This window comes from Hirundo rustica, chromosome 2 (assembly GCF_015227805.2).
Source record: "Hirundo rustica isolate bHirRus1 chromosome 2, bHirRus1.pri.v3, whole genome shotgun sequence".
NCBI classification, from domain to species: Eukaryota; Metazoa; Chordata; class Aves; order Passeriformes; family Hirundinidae; genus Hirundo; species Hirundo rustica.
Window position 1 is genome coordinate 36,452,668 of NC_053451.1, and position 20,633 is coordinate 36,473,300.

The window sequence follows — 20,633 nt, forward strand, 5'->3', positions numbered from 1 at the left end:
ATAAAGTGTCAGGAATGGGAGACAGCGATACAAAAGAGAATTTTAATAAATGAGATAAAAAGCCGAGAGAATAGGTCGTGAAAAGAGCTCAAATGACAGTATGTCTAATAAAAACTTCTCCAGTCTAATATCCTGTCTGCAGAAGCAGCATTTAGAGCATGCTTAAGAAAGATAATAAGGAATGTGGCAAATATAATAATCCTTCCTCAAACAGTCAGCAGATTAGAGACTATTAATTGTCACAGGGCTTAAGGGAATGAGTGAGACCAGGGCTCCATGGTTCTGATGCAGCATCAAGGGCTGGGTAAACCATCTGCTTCTCAATAGCACATTTGACACTGGGAGAGAGATCTCTGTTTAGCGAAACTATTACAGTAAACAGTCTCTGTAATGTGACAATACCCTGAATATCACACAGTGCAACCTAAATAGACCTTCCTTTCAGTGGAGACTAAAGATACTGACTTGGGAGAATAATATGTAAATGCTAAAAGAGAGCCATTCACACCACAGAGGTAATCAGAAAACTGTAAAGATGTCACTTATTTTGGAAAAATCATTTAGCTAGTACTTCTCCATCCCACTTTTCCAAATAACCTACTGTCATTTCCCATGTAGGAATGGTGCTTAGCAACTAAAGAGGCATCATTCAGAGGCAGACCAGAGGCTAATCTGCCACTGTCTGGCCAACACTTCATGCAAGGAGAGAAAATAGGGGGATTATGGCACACGTGTGCATATGGCATTGCCCTCCCCAGCCTTTGCCTATTGAAGTCTTGCAGAGGCAAGTATGTAGCCTAGACTAGAAAGTTAACAAACATGCATAGACTTACTATCTCTGCATTGGTCTAATCCCTTTTAGGGTGACAAGCTCATTTGACTCAGTTCCACAAACACACAGCCTGATACAAATTAACATGGAGAACATTTCTTCATAAGAAATGAACCAGACTCTGCTGCATATCTGTCTTCCTTACAAGGAAATGCTATGCTGAGCAAGAACAAAGTCAGACACTAAGGAATAAGGACAACTATCACTTGAGTATACAGCTGTCACAGCGAGCACCAAATTGCCCTACTCCTCCGTGGGGAACCCTGGCTTACACCCCTGGTCTGGAGGACTTTCAAAGAGCAATGGAAGAGCATGGAAGAACATGAAAGCAAACCTGTAATCTCAGTGTACCACAGGCGTTAATTAACCTGGCCTCCATCCAAACTGTTGGCATCAAAATCCGCTTATCTGGGAGCTGCACATTTCAGCATTTCTGCAGACACTACTGTGTACAGAGGCACTGCACTGAACGGGGGTAGCTGGCTACCCAAAAACAAGAAAAGGAGGCAGAAATGGAGGAACGCTGAAAATTATTACAGTGCAATCAGAAGATCAGTTAGCAGTTGGAAAAACATGTTATTTGAGGAAATGGTACATCTGAATAAAGCAGGGATTGCATCAAGAATGTGATAAAAAAAAAAACTTTGGGAAAACAAGCATGAACAATCTCTAGTGAGAATACACCACAGTCAAGGAACAATTGTGCTGAAGCCAGAAAGTGAGAACAGTTCAAGTAAAGGCATTTGTCTCTGAAAAGGAATTGTTTTTCTACATACCTGTCCAGTCTCCTACTACTTTTAGGTGGACCCCAAACGTTGCTTTGGTATCTGTAGGGCACTAAAAATATTAAATATATTTAAGAACCACTTGTAACAAAGTAACAGAGTAGCAAAAAAATAACAAAATGCATTCAAAGTGCAGTTGCTAAGATAGAACCCGGTGTAAATAGGTCATTCCTAAACAGCTACAGCAGCAGCTGTACCCTTAAAGATGCAAGTCTATCATCAACACAGCTGGGGAAGCCAAGCCTGCCTAGTTCAGACTTAGCCCTTTCTTAAGGTCACAGAGGAATCTGGATGCTTGCTTGGGGGTGTGATTTGGAACAGCCACTGCACTAAGCAGTACTCAGCAAGGACACCAACAACAGAATGGAAATACTCCTCTACTACTGACACATCACTCAAAATCAGGAGCTGTCCCATCATTCTTAAGGCATTTAAGAGACTTTTGATTCTTGAATGTCAAGGCCCATGTTTTCAAGCTGACCATTCTCAAACAAATGATGGTTTCTTCTAAATGGAAGCTGAGATTTTGCTGCACTTCACAAGAGCTTACAGTTTGCAAAGGTAAAGCACCAGATTCCATGGCATATCCTAAAAATCCCATTGCAGCCACCATTCTCTCACTCCACATAGGCCCTCACTCCAGGACTACTGATTGTGACTATCTACAAAGGAATGTTATAACTTATAATCTTATCCACACTATGTTATTTAAAAACCTCCAGTCAAAGACTAAGGACTCCCCTTACTTTCATTCCTTGCTAGCTAGAGGGACATTTTAAATGCACTGCCTGCACAGCTTTTGCAGGTACACCAAAATGTTGCACACATAAACAGGACAAGCAACATTACCCAGGAAAAGATTCTTCACTTTCCTTCTATAAACCAACACCATTGGGTTTTTTGATAAGAGATATTACTCCTGAGTTTTGAAGCCTTTCTTAGAACATGTTAATGACCAATCCAAGCTCTATTATGAAACCAATGCCTGAAAGAGGATGCTCTGTCCCTTTTAAGAACAAACAGGAGTTTTGAGGGAAGGGCTTAAATTGACACATCTATATTATAAATAAAAGGGTCCCAGGTAGCGAATCCATGCAGCAAATACTCATACACCACGCTTATGAAGACATTTCTTGGCTCTGTTCTGGACCTTTGCTGTAAGTGTTCCCAAGATAATCTGTTCAGTGAAACCACTGACCTCAGGGCTGAGAATCAGCTCCTGTCAGTTCTGTATTTAGCGACACAGGTAAAAGGTTAGCATTATCTACATCTTGGAAAAACCTAAACAGGGAATACAAAGTCCCAGCTCATCACTCCATCTTCCTGAGGGGTAAGAACACTCCTTTTACACCTACTGATTACTAGATAGACTTATATGTAAATCCTTATTATCTTCCAAGTTTTCCAATAAAAATGAGGTCCAGAAACCCAGAGTCCCAATTATTTCAGCAAGTCTTAGCCTTCAAAGAACTACATCAAGGGAGGGCTGCAGACAAACTTCACACAATGAGGCCAGTGTTTTGCTATGTCTCATTGCAGTATTGAGAAATATTGTTGATATTTTCAACAAAAATATCAAGCCTAATTCTCCATATAAAACTAAGTAAGCAGTCTCTCAGGTGGGAAATTGTATACTGGCAGCAAAAAAGGTCTGTTCTGGAGGTTTTTGTAAGGTTTTTCACTCTGGGCTGCCCCAGGGCTCTCTGTGTTACACAGGAAGTTGACTGATTTTCTTAATCCAGCTATCCACAGTCCCAGTTCCGCACATCTTCCACAAAATTGCTTGTTATTCCCTGCTTCCACGAAGTTCATGGCAGAATACCCCTTGTCTCCCGTCAGAATAAGTTGAAACCTTTTGTACTTTACATTACCCTTATGACTAACTCTTTTCTGCACTACCCTGAAAAATTATCTAATAAAAGTGAGATTTATTTCTCCTTAGACTTCAGAAAAACTATTTTGATGCTTATAACTAGCTATGAGACATCCTCATAGAGTTCTGGAAAAATCTCCTTGTGCTGCTAAATCTTACCAGGAGAAAGATGCCCATGGGCTACATGGAGTACATGAACTTCCCCCAGTTTGAAAGAGAGAAAGAATGTAGGTGATCCAGCAAAGGATCACCAAAGCAGTGAGAGGACTGGATAACTTGACACTCAAAGAGGGGTCACTATGGAATGTGCTTGGGTAACCCATAGAAAAGAAGCCTTGGGGAGACTTCTGTCTACCAATAACTAAAAAAAAAAAAAGCTATAGCGAAGATGAGGGTGCTCTCTCTCTTCAGCACCGTGCAAGGCAACAGGACAACACACCAGTGAGTACAAGATGTTACAAGGGAAATTTCATCTGGATATAAGAAAAGCGTTCTGCATTATGGAATAGGCAGCCAGGGAAATAATACAATTTCTCCTGCTAATTCAGCTTCACGTGACCCTGAATAACCTCATTCACAGCCCTTGCACCAGAAGGTCGAACCAGATGATCTCCACAGGCCTCTTCTGACTTTCAGACTTTCCTAAATGCCTATGATTTTAACTTTGAAATTTGTATTTACGTTTTTTTACTGCACAGAACACTTATTTTGCCTCTTTGATCTTTATAAACACAATTAGAACACTAAACAGTGGCTTTTTCCAGACTGTTGGATAATCTATTCCATCAGATTAAGAAATATTCAAAGACAATTTTCCAGAAGTTTAATCATGAAAGTGGGTAATTTTTCCTGTGTTATTAACAGACCACTGGGAACGTGTAATGAAGTGCAATGAAAATATTCCATTATATTTTTAACCTTCGCGAAATCACAGAATCGTATGACAGCTGAGACTAGGATGCACCTGTGGAGATTGGCAACTTCGATCCCCTTGCCCAGGTGGCCCAGGAGAGCATCCCATTGTGCTCTGAATGTCTCCAAGGATGGAGACTCCACAGCCTGTCTGGGCAACCTGTCCTACCCTTGGATAACGAGCGGGGTTTCTCTTAGGTCCAGATGAAACCTCCTGTATATCAGTTTGTGTTGTCCTGTCACTGAGTGCCTCTGAGGAGACTAATTCTATTTTCTTCACTTGTCCCTCAGTTCAGCTCTCACAGCCTCTCCTCATACTCCAAGACGTTCCACTTCCTTACTCATCCTTATGACTCTTTGTGCTTCGATACATCCGTGTCTCTCTTGCACTGGGAATTCCAGAACTGGGCACAGAGCTCCAAATATACTGCTGATTGGAGAAGCAACACCCTGCCTAATACAGCTCAGGAAGCTGCTGGCTTCCTCTGCTGCAAGAGCACATCATGGGCTCGTGGTCAGCTTGGTGCTCACCAGGGCTCCCATGTACTCCCTGATGAGATCCTTTCCAGCAGACAATTCCCATTATGTACAAGTACCTGTGGTTATTGCCTTGGCTAAATGAAGGTGTGCCAAAGCTGCCTTAGAATTGCATCATGCCCTCTCTGAGGCTGGGAATTAAAATTATTTTGAAACCATATTTTGGTAAATAACATTTTGATTTCCCTCTGTTGCTTTTAACCTGGGAGCCCTAAGAAACAATCCACTGTACTATGTTGGGGGGGTACATGCAGTCCCCTAACTCTTCCTTTATTGCTCAGTATACTGTCCAGTGGAAAATTATAAAAATTAGCAAATCTTAAAATAGCAAAAAAATACTTTATCTTACGTACTTTTCCTTAATTCAACCTTGTTTTTCAAAAAGGGAAATTACTAACTTGAATAGTCTGTAATGAGAAGGGAGAGTAGACAACATTAAACTAAAGGTCACAAGTGCTTTTCAGAAATTCTTTCCACATTCTGAACTTGTTCGCTGCACCCATTTGATTAAAATGCTATGATACACAAATTAACAGTTGCAGATGCTCTAATTACATGAAGTAATGTTCATCTTATTCTAACCTCAAGTGAGCTATACCTTTAACAAGTGAAAGATTTTACAGGTATGAATGTCTACAATTAGCAGGTTATCTGCCAGAATTTGGCCCTTCTCCAAAAACAAATGGAAGCCAAAGGAATTCTGCTAAATTTAATAAAGCTGTGCAGATTTATACCCTCAGAGAAACCAAACTATGTTCTTAACATTAAGATGGAAGACTTTCCTGAGTTTACAATGCCTATTTTTGTATATATGTTCACATTCAACAAAATTAGAGTATTTTTTATGTAGACAAAATTTCAAACAGGTTGCTCTACATCGTGATAAAAAACCCAACTTTCCATATTTTCTTTTCCCTTTTTTTCTTCAAGCTACCTTGGAATACAAATGCAAGTTATCACACAAGGATTGTGCAAGAACCCCTGGAGAACTTTATGCTTATAAACCACTAAATTAATTACATTCACCAGTAACCATAGTTCTACTATCTATCTCTATGCCAAGATAAACTGAATAATTTAACTAATTTATAGTACACTACTAGATTAATTCATACTTGATATACTTTTTTTAAACAATTTTATTGTGCTCATGGCTCTCTGTCATCCTGTCTTGCTTTTATATGAATGCAAAGTGAGCAAACTAATAACTGTTAGCTCATAGCAGTTCTATTTTATACCCAATGTATAATGGCCTCAAGTTGCACCAGCAGAGACAGGGGATTAGGAAAAAATTCTTCACCAAAACAGTGGTCAAGCATTGGAACAGGCTGTCTGAGGAAGTGGTGGACTCACCATCCCTGGAAATGTTCAAAAGACATGCAGATGTGGTGCTCAGGGGCATGGGTTAGTGGTGGACATGGCAGTGATGGGTTAACAATCTTTTCCAGCCTGTGTGACTCTGATTCTATACCAGAACATAAATCTGCTCAAGGGAATGAGCGACGGAGAAATCTGTGCATGAGAGCCCAGCACAAAGCAACTGAAAACTATGTTATAAACATCTGCGCTTCCAGCTTAGAGTACCCTGAATATATCTACTCCCAGTCAAAATTCCTGTCCAGAACAAGAAATGAGACAAACCTTACTGAAGTTATTTTAATGTTATTAAATACTATTCAGTAGTTTTAAACACTCTTTTTAGGTGTGTTAGGGAATGAGGTGAGACAACAGCAAACTAACAAGAAAAAAGAAAGTTAATTCCTAAATGTTTCCAGTTCTTCTGTGCACCTCTACCATAAGAACTGTGAAGCCACTTTAGAGAGGTGTTAAGTTTTGATTACTGACTATCACAGAAATGCTAATGCATGCACCAGGATAACACTGAGGAATATCTGTTATCAGAAGAAAGGAGATGAAAGGGATGCCCAAGTTACAACCCCCCAGTGGCTCTGCAAATAAAGCTCCTTACAAGTTCCAGGGGAGATACTGCTGGCAAGTAAACATCACCTTCTGCATTTGGTGCTGCAGTAGGCGGCCTGAACAGCGACCAAAATTACAAAGAAGATCTGTGCTTCAGATGTAAGAACAAAGTGTCTGATTGGGGAAATTAAAAAGCTCATTGTGGGATTTGTTTACATAAAAGCAAACTCCTTCAAAGCAGTCTTTCACTTTGAGGAAAAAGCCAGGATATGATCCTAATATGGATTTGCAGATATTCTGGCTGGGACTGCAAACATGCAGAGACCCTGCTTCCATGCTAGTGCCCAACAGGGTGAACCAGCTGCACTGCAAACCTGTATTCATCCATCCATCCTTGCACCAGACTCAATGAACCCTTACCCAGACCAAGAGAAACACATTAGAGACTTCTTGGCATGTTTGGAAAAGAGGCAGAAGTTACGGGGCAGGGGAAAGAGAAGAACTAAACACAACCAATGTAGTTTTCCTCCTGTAAAAGGGAAAAAAATAAAAAAGAGAAAAAAGAAATAAAAAGGTTTCAACTTTGTCAACTGACAAGAAAATAGGAACCTTGGAAGCTCAGTAAGCTGCAGCTTGTCTGGTTTCATACAGAACTGATACAAACATTCCTAAAATGATTCATTCTGACATTAGAAAATGGAGAGGAGTGATGACAAACACAGGCATGCTATATAAAGGTAGCCAAAAAATAGTAGCTAGACTTCAGTCTGACTCATAGGAGCTGAACTCTGTAACACTGGGCTATCCCTGTTTTAACTAATTATTCCCGTAAAAAGAAAATTTCAGAGGGGAAAAAAAAAAAAAAAGTTACTACATGGAGTTATTATTTTAAACACATTTCTGCCTCAAAGGCTTGGAGATTTTTTTGAACATCTCTATTTATTTCTCTGTTTCATGTTATTTTACAGATTAGATTTTGGTTAAAAGCTTTTCCTGTAAGAGACTTGGCCTTACAGCTATCCTAATTGAACTGGCAGACATTATAATATCTTGAATGTTATGGGGAAATCCTAACCATGGAGCATGATTTAAGTATCAGAGGTGCCAGGGTGATCAAGGCAAGACCACCATGCCTTAAATACCCATGGCTTCAGCCAGAGCCATTCCATAGTAGAGCCAACTCCCAGCAAGCAGCTGCAGTAACATATCCCAAAGACTTTTCACTTTCTGTTGCCATATACTCCTTGCTGTACAACCTCAGACACCTGCAGTCTAGCTAGTGGAAAAAACACACCATAACACAGCAGGTTGCATCACTGAGCAGCTGCAGTTCCAAGAAGGATCATTCTGGTCATCTGGGGTCTAACTTCCTCTGTAACACAAGCCACAAACCCACACCCACTAATTCCCACGAGTATGTAGTTCAGCATTTGCTAACTTGCTCCCTGCAATCTCAGTTTTTAAATTACTCCCAGTGTTGAAAATTATCTTTGTTTTCTTTAGGTCTCAATCTATGAGATTCCTATCTATAAAATCTACTTCTTCCTTGATTTCACTCTTGCACCATAAGAAAATGCAAGTTTTTAATGTAATACTGTCTTGGAATTGTCAATAGATCAATATTTGTAAAATACACACAATATTGCATGAAATAACTTATTGAATATATAATATGATATTTCTTCATTTGTTTTATAGCAGGTCTGTAACAGTCCAACTGCTACTCTATTGCTGCTACGGACACACTACAAAGGAACACTTTTGGAGACTAATCAGCATTTCTTCTCCTCTGCAGCTCAACCAAGGCAAAAAACTTGCTGACTGCCCTTTCAGCCCAGCAGGCATGCTACACATCAGAGTCACAGAATGCTCAAGCTGGAAGGAACCCATAGGGATCATCAAATCCAGCTCTCTATAACTAAGAAAATAAAAATGTTTCAACTGTTGCAAGAGTCAGCCTATATAATTTATGCACCTCAAGTTGCTGGCTCGGGGGGAAAAAAACAAAACACAATAATTCAAGATGCTCAAGATGCAAGCCTTTGTCCCTGAAGGAATAAAAAGCAGAAGAATGCTCCTGCCCAAGGCTGACTCTCCAAGTCCTCCAAGGGTACATGTACACATTGCCAAGTAACAATGCATGGAGCTAACAAACGTAGGACAAGGAAACTGAACACCACAAAAAGATCCAATCATCCCCAAGCAAAACAATGGGCAACCTCCAGGCTCATGATAACTGGCTCTCAGTGGTGTGAGACGCTCGTGGAAAGAACAATCAAAGGATCAACAGGCTTTGTAGTCGGATCACCACCACCTTGAGGAACGGCTGTGTCCTTCTGAACTCCCCTTCCAGCACACACTGTATTTTGCCAGGCTAACGCAAAGAGCCCCACCGGCCAGATGGCCTTAATTTTAGGACAGCAAGAGGCAAGGCACTTAATTTCCTCCAATATTTTGTCCGCATGTTCACTGTGTTCATGCTTAAAGTTTGTGCTCAGGTTTTGTTTTTGTTGTTGTTTGGGGGGGGAGGTGTCATTCATCTTTTTTGTTTGTTTTATTTTGATGTTCTCATGCAGTTCCTAGACCTTGCTCTAACCTGACTTAGCTGCTAAACCGGAAACACTGGGAGAAAGTAAGTCTCTGTTAAAGTCAGTAGAAGCTTTTTATGCATGTATTTATGTAAATTTACTTTCATTGAATCAAAAAACCCCAAACCCTGCTTATTAGAGGGATCTTTTGCTTTCTGTTTAAAGTATCTCCTGAAGAAGAACTTGGGATTTAGTGAATTTGAGTGTATTTGAGAATTTCTGTGTTCTCACCAAGAGTCGGATTTGAAAGTTTAAATGAAAGTCAGGATTTATGTAGGATTTTTATACAGACCCCACAGCTATTAATCCCCAAACCTAACAAACAAGTCTAAGGAAATACTAAAGACATCTGCAATATTAATCCATTCTATTTTTGTTTTACTTAAATTCTTCATCAAACAGCTGCTAGATATTCTACTTCTATGAAGAGCAGACAAGCTCTAGGGATTTCTTTAGTGTGCCAGCAAGATACTTCACCATTTCCCTAAATGCTCTGCAAATCATCTCATAAAGACAAGTTTCATAACTATTTGCACAAGATATTTAACAAATCTTATTAGAATGTCATCATGTCAGACTTTGTTTTTATTGTATTTATCTAACAGTATGAACTTCGTTCTTGATGTCCTTACATACTTTTTACTCAGGCAACCTTCCAAAAATTTTTCCTTTTTTTAATTTTTTTTTTTTTTATTAAGTATTTTAGAATTTGGCCCCTAGGCTTTTCCTGTTGTGGATAGTTTATTTCTTAAGTTTACAGTGCAGGGCACATGTTTCTCCATCATCTCCTTATGCAGTACAACATTTCTGGCTTAAAGAAGCTTAGAGCTAAAACTTCACTGCTATACTGTTAAGATCTTCACCGATTTTAAATGAAGCCCAGATTATCCTGGGATAAAGACAACTCTGGCTCAACAAAACACTGGTTTTATTTTAAAAAAGCAAATGTGCTACTTCTGATGTTTTTTATACTGAGTACAAAAGTTGCTGAGTCTTTTCTAACAAGGAATCAGGCCCAAAACCATAAAATGTACAGATCAGAGCCACCACTTTTTAATCTCATCAGGTCTAAATCCAGATACCAAATGGACTTTAACAGAGATGCAGAGGTAACAAGGAAAACTCAATCTACAAAAAAAAGCAAACCTAAGCAAAACCCTTAAAGGTAGAGATCTATGATTAAGTAGTAGCTCTGAGACTTGCAGATACAGTATAAAACTTGTCATGTATATTCAGAAAACTACCAGGTATTCTTCTATCTAACCTGGGATGGTTAATGGATGTAGGAGTTTTCCTGCCTGAGATTCAATATTACTTTATGAATTTGGATACTAATCAAGTAAGTATTCTTCTTTAATAATATATATTTGAGTGGATCTCACTACCTGCATATGCAAACTTATCCTCTCCTAAAGACTCAGTTTTGACTTGTTAAAAAATGCACATATACCATCCTCTCTCTGGAGTTTTCTTACTCATATAGAACTATATGTGGAAGGAAGGGAAGGAAGATGTTGCACTACAAATCCTCCTGATGTGATCTGCTTAAAATTAACCATCTGCTCAACAATATGGAGAACCAGCAAAAGGGCAGAACTTCTTGGAGCTTTTTATTACCAGACTCTTCCAGTTTCTACTTCAGTGGGATTTAAAAGCAGATTAAATGCAGCACTGAAGTAGGGGAGGTCAGAGCACACTGTGACATGAGACAAAACTTCTAGTTTCAAAGAATGTGTCAAACCTCTCATTACCACTAGCTAATCACTTCTTAGCTGTTACCAGAACCAGGATCTAGACATCAAATGAAGAGCTAAAACTATTTGTAGGGTCTGAAGAAGCAGTCCCCCACGTTATTAATAAAGCACATATTTCATAAAGCCCTGGAGTCTCAAGGCTTGGTTCAGTTTGTCTTTATTTTTTGCTTTTTATGTGCCACTTTCAAGCCACCTGTCTCTTTCTACTCTATCTGATGAAGCTACTCATCAGTGAATATGCAGAGAACGTCTTATACAGACACAAGAAAAGCTCAGCAAGTGTTTATGCAAGCTACCTGTGTATAAGTACCAAAAGGAATATCCTTAGATACATGTATGTCTCAGCTGAAGAAAAAAAAAAAGGCAACAAAGGAAACTTCAGCATATTCAGACTTTAGCTCCAAGGAGGAACCAGGGGCATGACAGCAGCCAGACAGCCAAAATTGTCATAACTTCAGAATAACAGATTATTTGACACTGCAGTTTTGGATGTTTGTTGCAAAACAGAATTTTCCCAAATCAAACCTCAGGTCTGAGCCATCTCCAAATTTAGAAGGATTCACCTCTTACTCTTGTCCTTATTTCAAGGTCTGTTACAGTCTAAATTCTAAATGAAGTGATGTAATTATTTCCTACCTTCCTTTGCCACAAGAAAATCAACACTACTGAAATAACAGGGTTACTGAGCTTTATGAGCTGCTGTGAGTAGACACCAGTCTTTTAAAAGCCAGGTGGTGTAAACTGCAGCTTGTGAGAGTTTGTGCTTTGACTCTGTAGTGGATTCAGCAGAATCCCCATGAGAGAGCCCAGGGTATCTTTTGAAGCGCTTAAAATCTGCAAAACACAAGGCTATTTCCATGGGGCTTACTAGTAATCACTGCCTGCTAATGGCAAGAAATTCCAGAAACACAGTAGAAAAAGGGACTTAAGACACTAACTTATATACTAAATAGGACTCTGCTTCCGATACCATTCATTAGAAAAGAAAAAAAAGAAGAAAAAAGAAAAAAAAAGGAAAAAAAAAAAAAGTAAGCATGGACTCATGTATTCATGCTGCTGCAAAACATCAGTAAAACAGCTAAGTGTCTGGAAAGAGAGGGAAGTCAGTACCAGGGGGAAAATGTATGATGGCGATGGAAAGAACCCTCAATGCCACTGTAAACTGTAAGCCTTAGTCTTTTCTTGTTCCTAAAAGTTAAAACAAAGGGCAACCAGGACAATGTTGAAGGAAATGAACACTCTCCAAAATGTAAAAAAAAAAAAGAAAAAAAAGCACTTCAAGGTCTCTAAAGATTGATTGAGACAATTACATTTAAATTGCATTCTACAGCAGATGAGTTCCACACTTTCCTCCAAAATGTGTACAGAAATGTCAGTCTCAGGAAGCAGAGCATGTTTCTCTGGATGGTCTGATCTCCAGACTTGATCTGAAAGACAAACCTCTTTAGAAGAGTTCATCAAGGGTAAAATACACAAAAATATTTTGTCCATTTACAAACACTCAACTAAAGTATTTATATACAGAACGTAATTCTCCTCACTATAAATGAAAATATCTTGGAACTGACTGTGTTCTGCTCAAATTCAATTCCAAGATGCAATAATGCCCTACCTAAAATAAGTAAGTTCGACATGAGGGCACACAGGACCTGAAAATGGGACTCACACTGTCTTACACAGCACAATAACAGATACGTATAGTTGTGTAAAAAAGTCAGTGAAAAAAATATCATAAAACATGCTAAAAAGAATTTTTTTTTTGTGGAAATTAAATCAGAGCAATGGAGTAATGAAGACACTATGAAGGGAATGGCCCACTATGCAGTACCTGGAACTGCCCAGCAGGTCACTTGCAGGAATCCCAAATGTTGGGCCATCTCTTCCTTACCGTTCCCAGACTTCCCAAAGACAAGGAGTCCCTTGACTGTTTCTACTGTTTGAACAGCAAACAGTAGAAACGTACTCCAAAAATGGAAATCACACTGCTCATGAGAGAAAACTGGTATTTCCAAGTGTCTGAATTTCAGAAGGTACAAGTGACACAAGAGGGCAGAGGTAGGTGATCCTCCTTTATTCAGCACTGCTGAAGCTACACTTTGAGACCTGTGTCCAGTGCTGGGTTTTTCACCACAAGAGAGACATGAACACACTGCAGAGAGTCCAGACAAAGGCCCTGGAGGTAATGATGGGACTAGAGCACATCTCCCACAAAGAAAGCTTGAGGGAGATGTGACTGTTCAGCTCTCACTCCTGGAGAACAGAAGTCTCAAGGGGACCTTATCAATGTAAAGCACCCAAAGGCACGGTGCAAAAAGAATAAAGCCTCTTTCTGGTCACTTGGTTACAATTCAGAGCTCCCTCTGGCTCTGAGCAAAACACATGGGAGCTTTGCCAGAGTGGAATGGGAGTGGGTTCAGGGCCTTTACACAGCCTCCCTGTGTGTTTCTCCACCCTGGTGTTATGTAAGAAACTGAGCTAAACTGTAAATATTTCACAATCTCAAAAAGGGAAGGGACTAGTAAAATATCTCCACGACTCCTGACTCACCCCTTCCTTTCCGCTTAAGGTTATTACCCACATTTAGGAGTATAAAGTTATGCCTGAAATGGTCATTTTTTGTCTCTTAAGCATGCTCTAGGCATAGTGAGATATTTCAGCAGTGTGAACAGGACGTCACATAGAGCCTAGAGACAGACATTTTAGCATGGCCTGATGCCATGGCATCCCATACCCAGGACACAGGGTAAGGGTTCTAAACTGAAAGAGGGCAGACTTAGAGTAGAGACAAAGAAGAAATGTTTTAGAATGATGATGGTGACACACTGGAACAGGTTTCCCAGAGAACTGGCAGATGCCCTATTCCTGGCAACATTCAACATCCCTGAGATGGACGGGGCTCGTAGCAGCCTGATCGAGTTGAAGATGTCCCTGCTTATTGAAGGGGGAGTTGGACTAGGCGGCCTTTAGAGATCCCTTCCAAACCAAAGTATTCTGTGAGTCTAAGCAGGACAAGAGTGCCAGGAAGAAGATCACAGTCTTCCCCCCAGCTCTGCTGCAGTCATTGCTGAAGTCACTGCTGCAGTGCACCTCCAGTACCTGAAGTACACACACCACTCATGAATTTCTTGCTGTGCATCTAAGCCCCCCACCCCATCACCAACCTAGAAAGATAACCCAGGGATTGTAATCATTTGACAAAAGAAGCGGCAGTAGTGTTCCAGCTTGCTCAGTAACTACAAGTAGGTCAAATGGGAGTGGAAAAACAACTGAGTTAAGCTTTTGCCTACCCATTCTACAAGCATTGTCCCATGCCTGGCAACATATTAAACAACAAAAAAGCTTTCTAAGCAGAACATCAGCCCACAGCATATTCTCTGACCTAGAAGGACCTGTGGAAATGTGTCCCCTGTTTAGGTTGGGTAAAAAGATTGTCATAGATCTAGACACTTAGAATTCTCATTCACGCTGTAAAAGTCATTAACTCAATGACAACCTTTCTCCAGCAGAGTTAATGTTGTAGCAAAATACGCTTGTGGCAACTCAGTTATAACTTAATATCTTTTAACAGTTAGAATATATATGTGATCTTAAAGGATATGCTCTTATGCTGAAGGATATCACTGCACTTAAAAGTGTAAAACATTGAGCATGAACAGAAAATGCCTGGGCTAGTATTACTTGCCTAAATTTACAACGCATTGTGCATGAGTGGAAATCGCTAATATTGATGTTAGATATTTAATATATGGATGTAACACTTATACAAACTGTAATTTATCAACTATAATTACATATTGAAAATATACCACACGTTATCTGTATATAAATGGCTTCTTCATGTTCACTAAGAAAAATCAAATTCGCAAGAGATCTATTTTCCATAGCTCCTAGCTCTAGAAGTTCATGTGCAAAAATAATTTTTCCTAACATGCATTGTCATACTATGCCGCTTTAAATACTGGATGAAATTCTCAATTCATGCAAGGAGTCTGACATCTAATTCAACTTCATCTTATGACCTCACCCAGCAGGTCTGTGTCAGCAGTCTCTTCTCTGAGAAAAACTCTCATCTGAACCAGGCCAAATATTTTTTGGCGACATTATTTCTAAAAATTAAAACCACAAAATCCATTGTTTTAGCAATGTCCTACTAAAAGAAGAGTAAATCTTTATAATTAGAGTTCCAGTTTCCAAAATGTACATTTACTAATAATGATCAAATTATTACCATCGTATTAATTTCAACTGAGATGGACAGTAAAAAATTAGGAACGTGATGTTTTAAGATTAATGCTTAAATAAGATGTGCCCACTGGTACCAACAAGCTCTATAGCTATATTAGGGCAAAATGAGAGGAAAGAGCTACCTGAGACTTTAACTAAGTTCTTGAAATTTGTGTTCTGATCACTAATGTAATAAGAAAATGTAAATAAATACTGTCTAAACCATTCTGCATAAACTCAGATTTGCATGTAATTTTCCAGCATTCCATATTAAGTTATCTTTGTGCACTAGACAGAGGACAGTCTTAAAAAGTGACTACTTCCATTAACAACAGTTAAACAACCGATTTCTCTGGTTTGTACTGGTAAAGTGAATAGCCATGAAAACTTCGCAAAAGTACCACTAATGCTTCACCAAGCTACACAGAGGCAGCTTCCCTTAAGTGAGATTCATTCCTAGATTTACAGCACAAAATTGATCTGGAGTAGAATTTAGTGCGGGTTCCTCTGTGATTCCTAGCTCAGCATACAGATAAGTAAATGAACAAACCAAAATAAAACACCACACAAACCCAAAGAACTGGACCTGATTGTGCCCTCTGAATATCAGGTAGCATACAAATATCTCAATTGATATTTGTATGTATCCACTACACTAGCTACAACTCAGTAGGAATAGAGGATAAATTATCAGTCCAAAGAAAGCAATCAAACACAGACATTAATCCCCACAGTCTTCCTGAAGAAGAATGTCCAATTCAGGCAATCGAAAAGCATTTACTCCCATTGGGAGGAAAAGGCTGTCACTACTATTCAACCTCAGACTCTACTTTTGTAACACCATAGACAGTCAGCACAGTGATTTTTTAGCAGAATCTACCAGGTCTCTGCACTACGTACTCCCAAAGAACTTCAGGTCTGTTTTTACACAATTGCACATTATTCCAGTCTGCCTCTACAGGTTTCAGTTCTCATTCTAGACCGAACGAGTAAGTAGCAATCCTAACACTGTATGACCTCACTGGTATATCACCTTAAGTCATCAGTATATCTCTTAATATAAAAATAAAGCAGAAGATAATTTTAGATTTTTTTTTTTTACCTTGATGTTTTTCTAACTTTGAAAAAGGCAGTCACAGAAATGTGTTCTCATTTAAAAAGAGAGGTGGCAAGAGTTCATTACAATTTGTGCCCCTTTTGTATTAAGGTCTAGAAATATGGCTGAAAAACTTTTATAAAAGAGTTTCCAAAATCATATGGATTTTATTGATTTATTACTGGAAAAAAGTTCACTTTGAAAAAAGTTCCCATTATCTTTTTCTGAACCGTGGAGAAAATTAAATATGTATTGAGTACTGTCACACATAATAATCATGCCATTTCATATTCGTTGGTATCCTCATAAATGAAACACGAGCTCTGCTGGAGAGAATTGTCACCTTGAGAGAAGCAAAGACCATTTGCTTGCCAAATATAAATAAAACAGAAAGTACAGAAAAGAACACTATTTCTTACCATTGTAAGAGTGAATGGATGGCTTTCCAGGGCAGACACTCTCGGACAGTGGAGAATAACATACTGAAATAAAAGGGTAGAAAGGATACATTCAAAACATTCAGCGATGGGCTAGTACTGATAAAGTGATAGTCATCCCTACAAATAATGTTTCATGAAAGCAAAGTGATTTTTTATGGGCACATTAACTCACCTGACCAGGCCTTGCTTCAAAGTCATCTTTCATCATCCTGACTTCAAGGACATTGGAGGGGTGGCTTATGACCGAGGTTATTGTGACTGGTTTATTGCTGCGGATGTATCGGTACAGCCGCTCCACACAGTACAGGCACAGAGGTCCGGAAATCCAGAACCATGTCTAAGGGAGAAAAAAAATATGTTACCTCAAAGACTTTTAACTTTCTGTTTTCTATTTTCAAAACTGCATGAGTGTTTCCAGGACCTCACTTCACATATAACATCCACGCCTCTCTCTACATGGAGAAACCCAAGAATGTCCTGAAGCTTTGATCAGTCTAACCAGCAGCATCACCCACAAGCACAAGCAATTTCAATCATAAAACTCATCAGGCAAAAAAAGCTAATGACCTCATTTGCTACCATGTTATTCTGGATTTTTTATGTAGTTAGATTGTAGCTGGTTTCAGCAATGAAAGAAACAAGACCTGAGAACTATACAATCGGTTAACATTTATGTAAAACAGCTGTCTGACTTGCAGTACTATTTAACTACTACCTTTTTGTGGTCATCTCAGGTTCAAGTGAAAACCTAGGAAAGCTGCATTCTTGTGCTATAGAATTTATGTTGATATTGAACTAGTGTAAAATCATAGATAACAGAGAGAAATGGACACTTCTGAATCACAATCCATTTGCTCCCATGGAAGATATATGCTAGACAGAAAATGCCCTGGAAATGCCCATTTCTCTGCACTGATTATATCGGGAGTCCAGGGTGACTACTCCAGATGGAGACATTTGCAGCTGCTCAGCTGAACCCCATCCTAAGAGTCAATTACCAATAGCTTATGGCAGACTTATCTACTAATTCCACATCTGTTCAGTCTTTCAAGCTGTGGCACTGAAGTGCCACTCAAGTCTCATCTTCCTTCCCGCCCTTCCCAATTTCTGACACTACACATCCACATCTCTTGCAACTAGCAGAGCATTTACTTTCAGTAAAAAACCTAACAAGTTTCAGAAGCTTAGGGGGGTTTTTTGTGTTTGTTTTTTTTTTTCTTTTTTCTGTTTTTTTTTTTTTTTTTTTTTTTTTTTTTTTTTTTTTTTTGGTTGTTGTTTTTGTTTTGTTTTGTTTTGTTTTGAACTTAGTATCGCAATATTTCCAAATCCAAAGAAGTCCCAATGTTCCCAAGCTGTCAGGAGAACACTGAGCGGCCATTTCTTTTCATGACTCCTTTCCCATTAATGGCTCTAAAGCAAGCATCTTTAGCTCCTAAGAAGACTCCTTGCTGTCCTCTGGGTCATATGGAGCCACTGGTGCTTATAATTCAGGAGTATTACCACAACAAAATCCCAATCCAAAGAGCTTTTTTGGAGGAATTAAATGTAGAATTAACTGTTTCCCATTAGAACTACATGCTCCCTAGAAAAATGGGTGCCTAGTGCAGCTAGTAAGAGGGACATATGTTCAACAGAAAACCATGATGCTAATAATAAAGAAAAACCCCTGTGGGGTCTGTTATTGGATCATCTTGAATGGTGGGCCTTGGACTCATGACCTCCATATCTGCAAGCTTCCTCAGGCTATTTGCCAATACAGCCCAGCTCATCTTTTCTCAAAAGAAAAGAGAAAATTTGGGATGAAGAAAGAAAAAGCTGCTGCCACAAAACATAAAGAAACAAAAGGAAAATGGAAAACAGAAGAAGAAAAGGCTTTTCTGTCCCCACTGTCATCAAACTCATTTACCCATGCCACATATAAAACAAGCCTGTCTGCAAACAACAGACTATAAAAGCCAAACCACAACCAACTGCAACCCAGAAATGACTATTAGGACTTGCATCCGCATATAAAAAAGAGAACAAATGGAGCTTGATTATTTCAATTAACTACTGCCACACAATGCTTACAAAAGGACCTTACGAAATGTTATATAAATGTTTGCTCTGAAATGCTATGCTGCAAAATCACATTTTTAGCAGGATCAATACATCTCTTACGGTGTTGTTCAAAAAAAGAACATTACAGCCAATCTCTTGGCATTTTTTCATCCTCCCTGTTCTATGCATCACATTGTTATGCACTTCAGAGTTAAATACAGATTGTTTTTTCCCCACCAAATCTTTGAATGCCTCAGAAGGTTTTAATAATATTTTCCATTATTAAAACATCTGGTCTGGAAAAGCAATAATTAGTGGTTATGGCTGACTGAAAGGCTTGGCATGGCTTTTAATACCTGAAACGTCGGATCATACAGACCTCTGGGAAGTGCGACTGGAACTTTGGTTCCTTGGAACAGACTCTCATAAAGCTATTTTGTACAAAGGGTTCTGGTACTGGTAGGTCCTCTTGGAAAGGCTCAGTAGTATAGTCAGGAAACGGCTCTTCAAAAGCCTTTGGCACAGTCAGATTCTGTAGGAGTGTTTTGTTAGGATTAATGCAACCAGGAGGGTGTTCCTCTAAGTTGGTCTGGTACTTGAGCACTCCCCTACAGGAAAATAAAAATAATAAAGACATTGAAGTAGCAGTAAATAGCAAACAACTTATTTTCATTCGGAGAGGACTTCAGAAAGCAGCCACAGACTCATCTTCAGTTAGAAATTTTATTTCATTTGCCTTCAGGACTTTCAATGATATTGAAACCTTGCAACAATAGAGCCTTCTGTCACTAGAGGCAAGGTTTAACTTTTCCAGCTCACTTGGCACTCCCCACTGAACAGCCTCAAGCTTAACACTGCTTGAAAGGGAGAAAATATTGTGGGGGCCTTGGGAAAAAAAAAAAAAAAATTAAGTAATCACATTTCCAATTCAATCACACACAGGCTGTTTTCACTCATCCTCCCTACAGTTAGCAAGCCCTGTGTTTAAGGCAATACTGTAGCAGAAGTGGCCTAAGTTGCCAAATCATAAACTGCAGGAATGTTCCCACTACTTGGTGTTTATCAGGTTTGCACACAAATAGATGGAAGGAAAGAAGAAAGTCCTGCATGGTAGCCAAGGAAACTTCCTTGCAAATTATTTTATGAGGTCCATCCTTATTTTATTTTTCCTCAAGCTAAGTTAAATTTATAGTAAAATGAAGTAGGAACTTTGAAGCTGCAGTTAGAAACTCTGAAGAAAGAACTCGAAACCTAAGAAACTCTTGGATATCTCAGCACATGAATGAATCACTGAAAACAGGGAAGAACAGATAGTAGTAGTAATAAAATTCCTCAGACTATTCCTCAAACTACTTGTTTCCAAATCTAGATTTGATGACAGTAAAACCACATGGAAGAACATTAAAAAAAGGAAATGCTGATTGACACGTGTAGAGGATGGTGCTGGGTGGGAAATGAGGCGTTCTGAGACAATGCCCTCTGAGTGCTAAGCCTTGTTATGAAAGTTCAGCTCAAGTATGCAATCAAACACAAGGATGGGTGCCCCCTCCTCCTCTCCTCAACATACACACAGCAGCAGCAGCAACAGAGTTTAATGCAGCAACAGAGTTTAATTCAGAAGGAGAACTAGGA

The 20,633-nt window shown here is 39.2% G+C and overlaps 1 protein-coding gene across 4 annotated transcripts in view; it reads right to left on the reverse strand.

Moving 5' to 3' along the window:
- NOX4 (NADPH oxidase 4) overlaps positions 1-20,633 on the reverse strand; it is a 108,598-nt gene that overhangs the window by 63,999 nt on the left and 23,966 nt on the right. For all 4 annotated transcript variants that reach the window (XM_040054804.1, XM_040054805.1, XM_040054806.2 and 1 more), the window contains 4 exons: positions 19,381-19,609; positions 17,134-17,298; positions 16,941-17,003; positions 1,609-1,669 (listed from right to left, as the gene is read on the reverse strand). In XM_040054804.1, the coding sequence (XP_039910738.1) occupies positions 1,609-1,669; positions 16,941-17,003; positions 17,134-17,298; positions 19,381-19,609 (518 nt within the window). The remainder of the gene's footprint in view (positions 1-1,608; positions 1,670-16,940; positions 17,004-17,133; positions 17,299-19,380; positions 19,610-20,633) is intronic.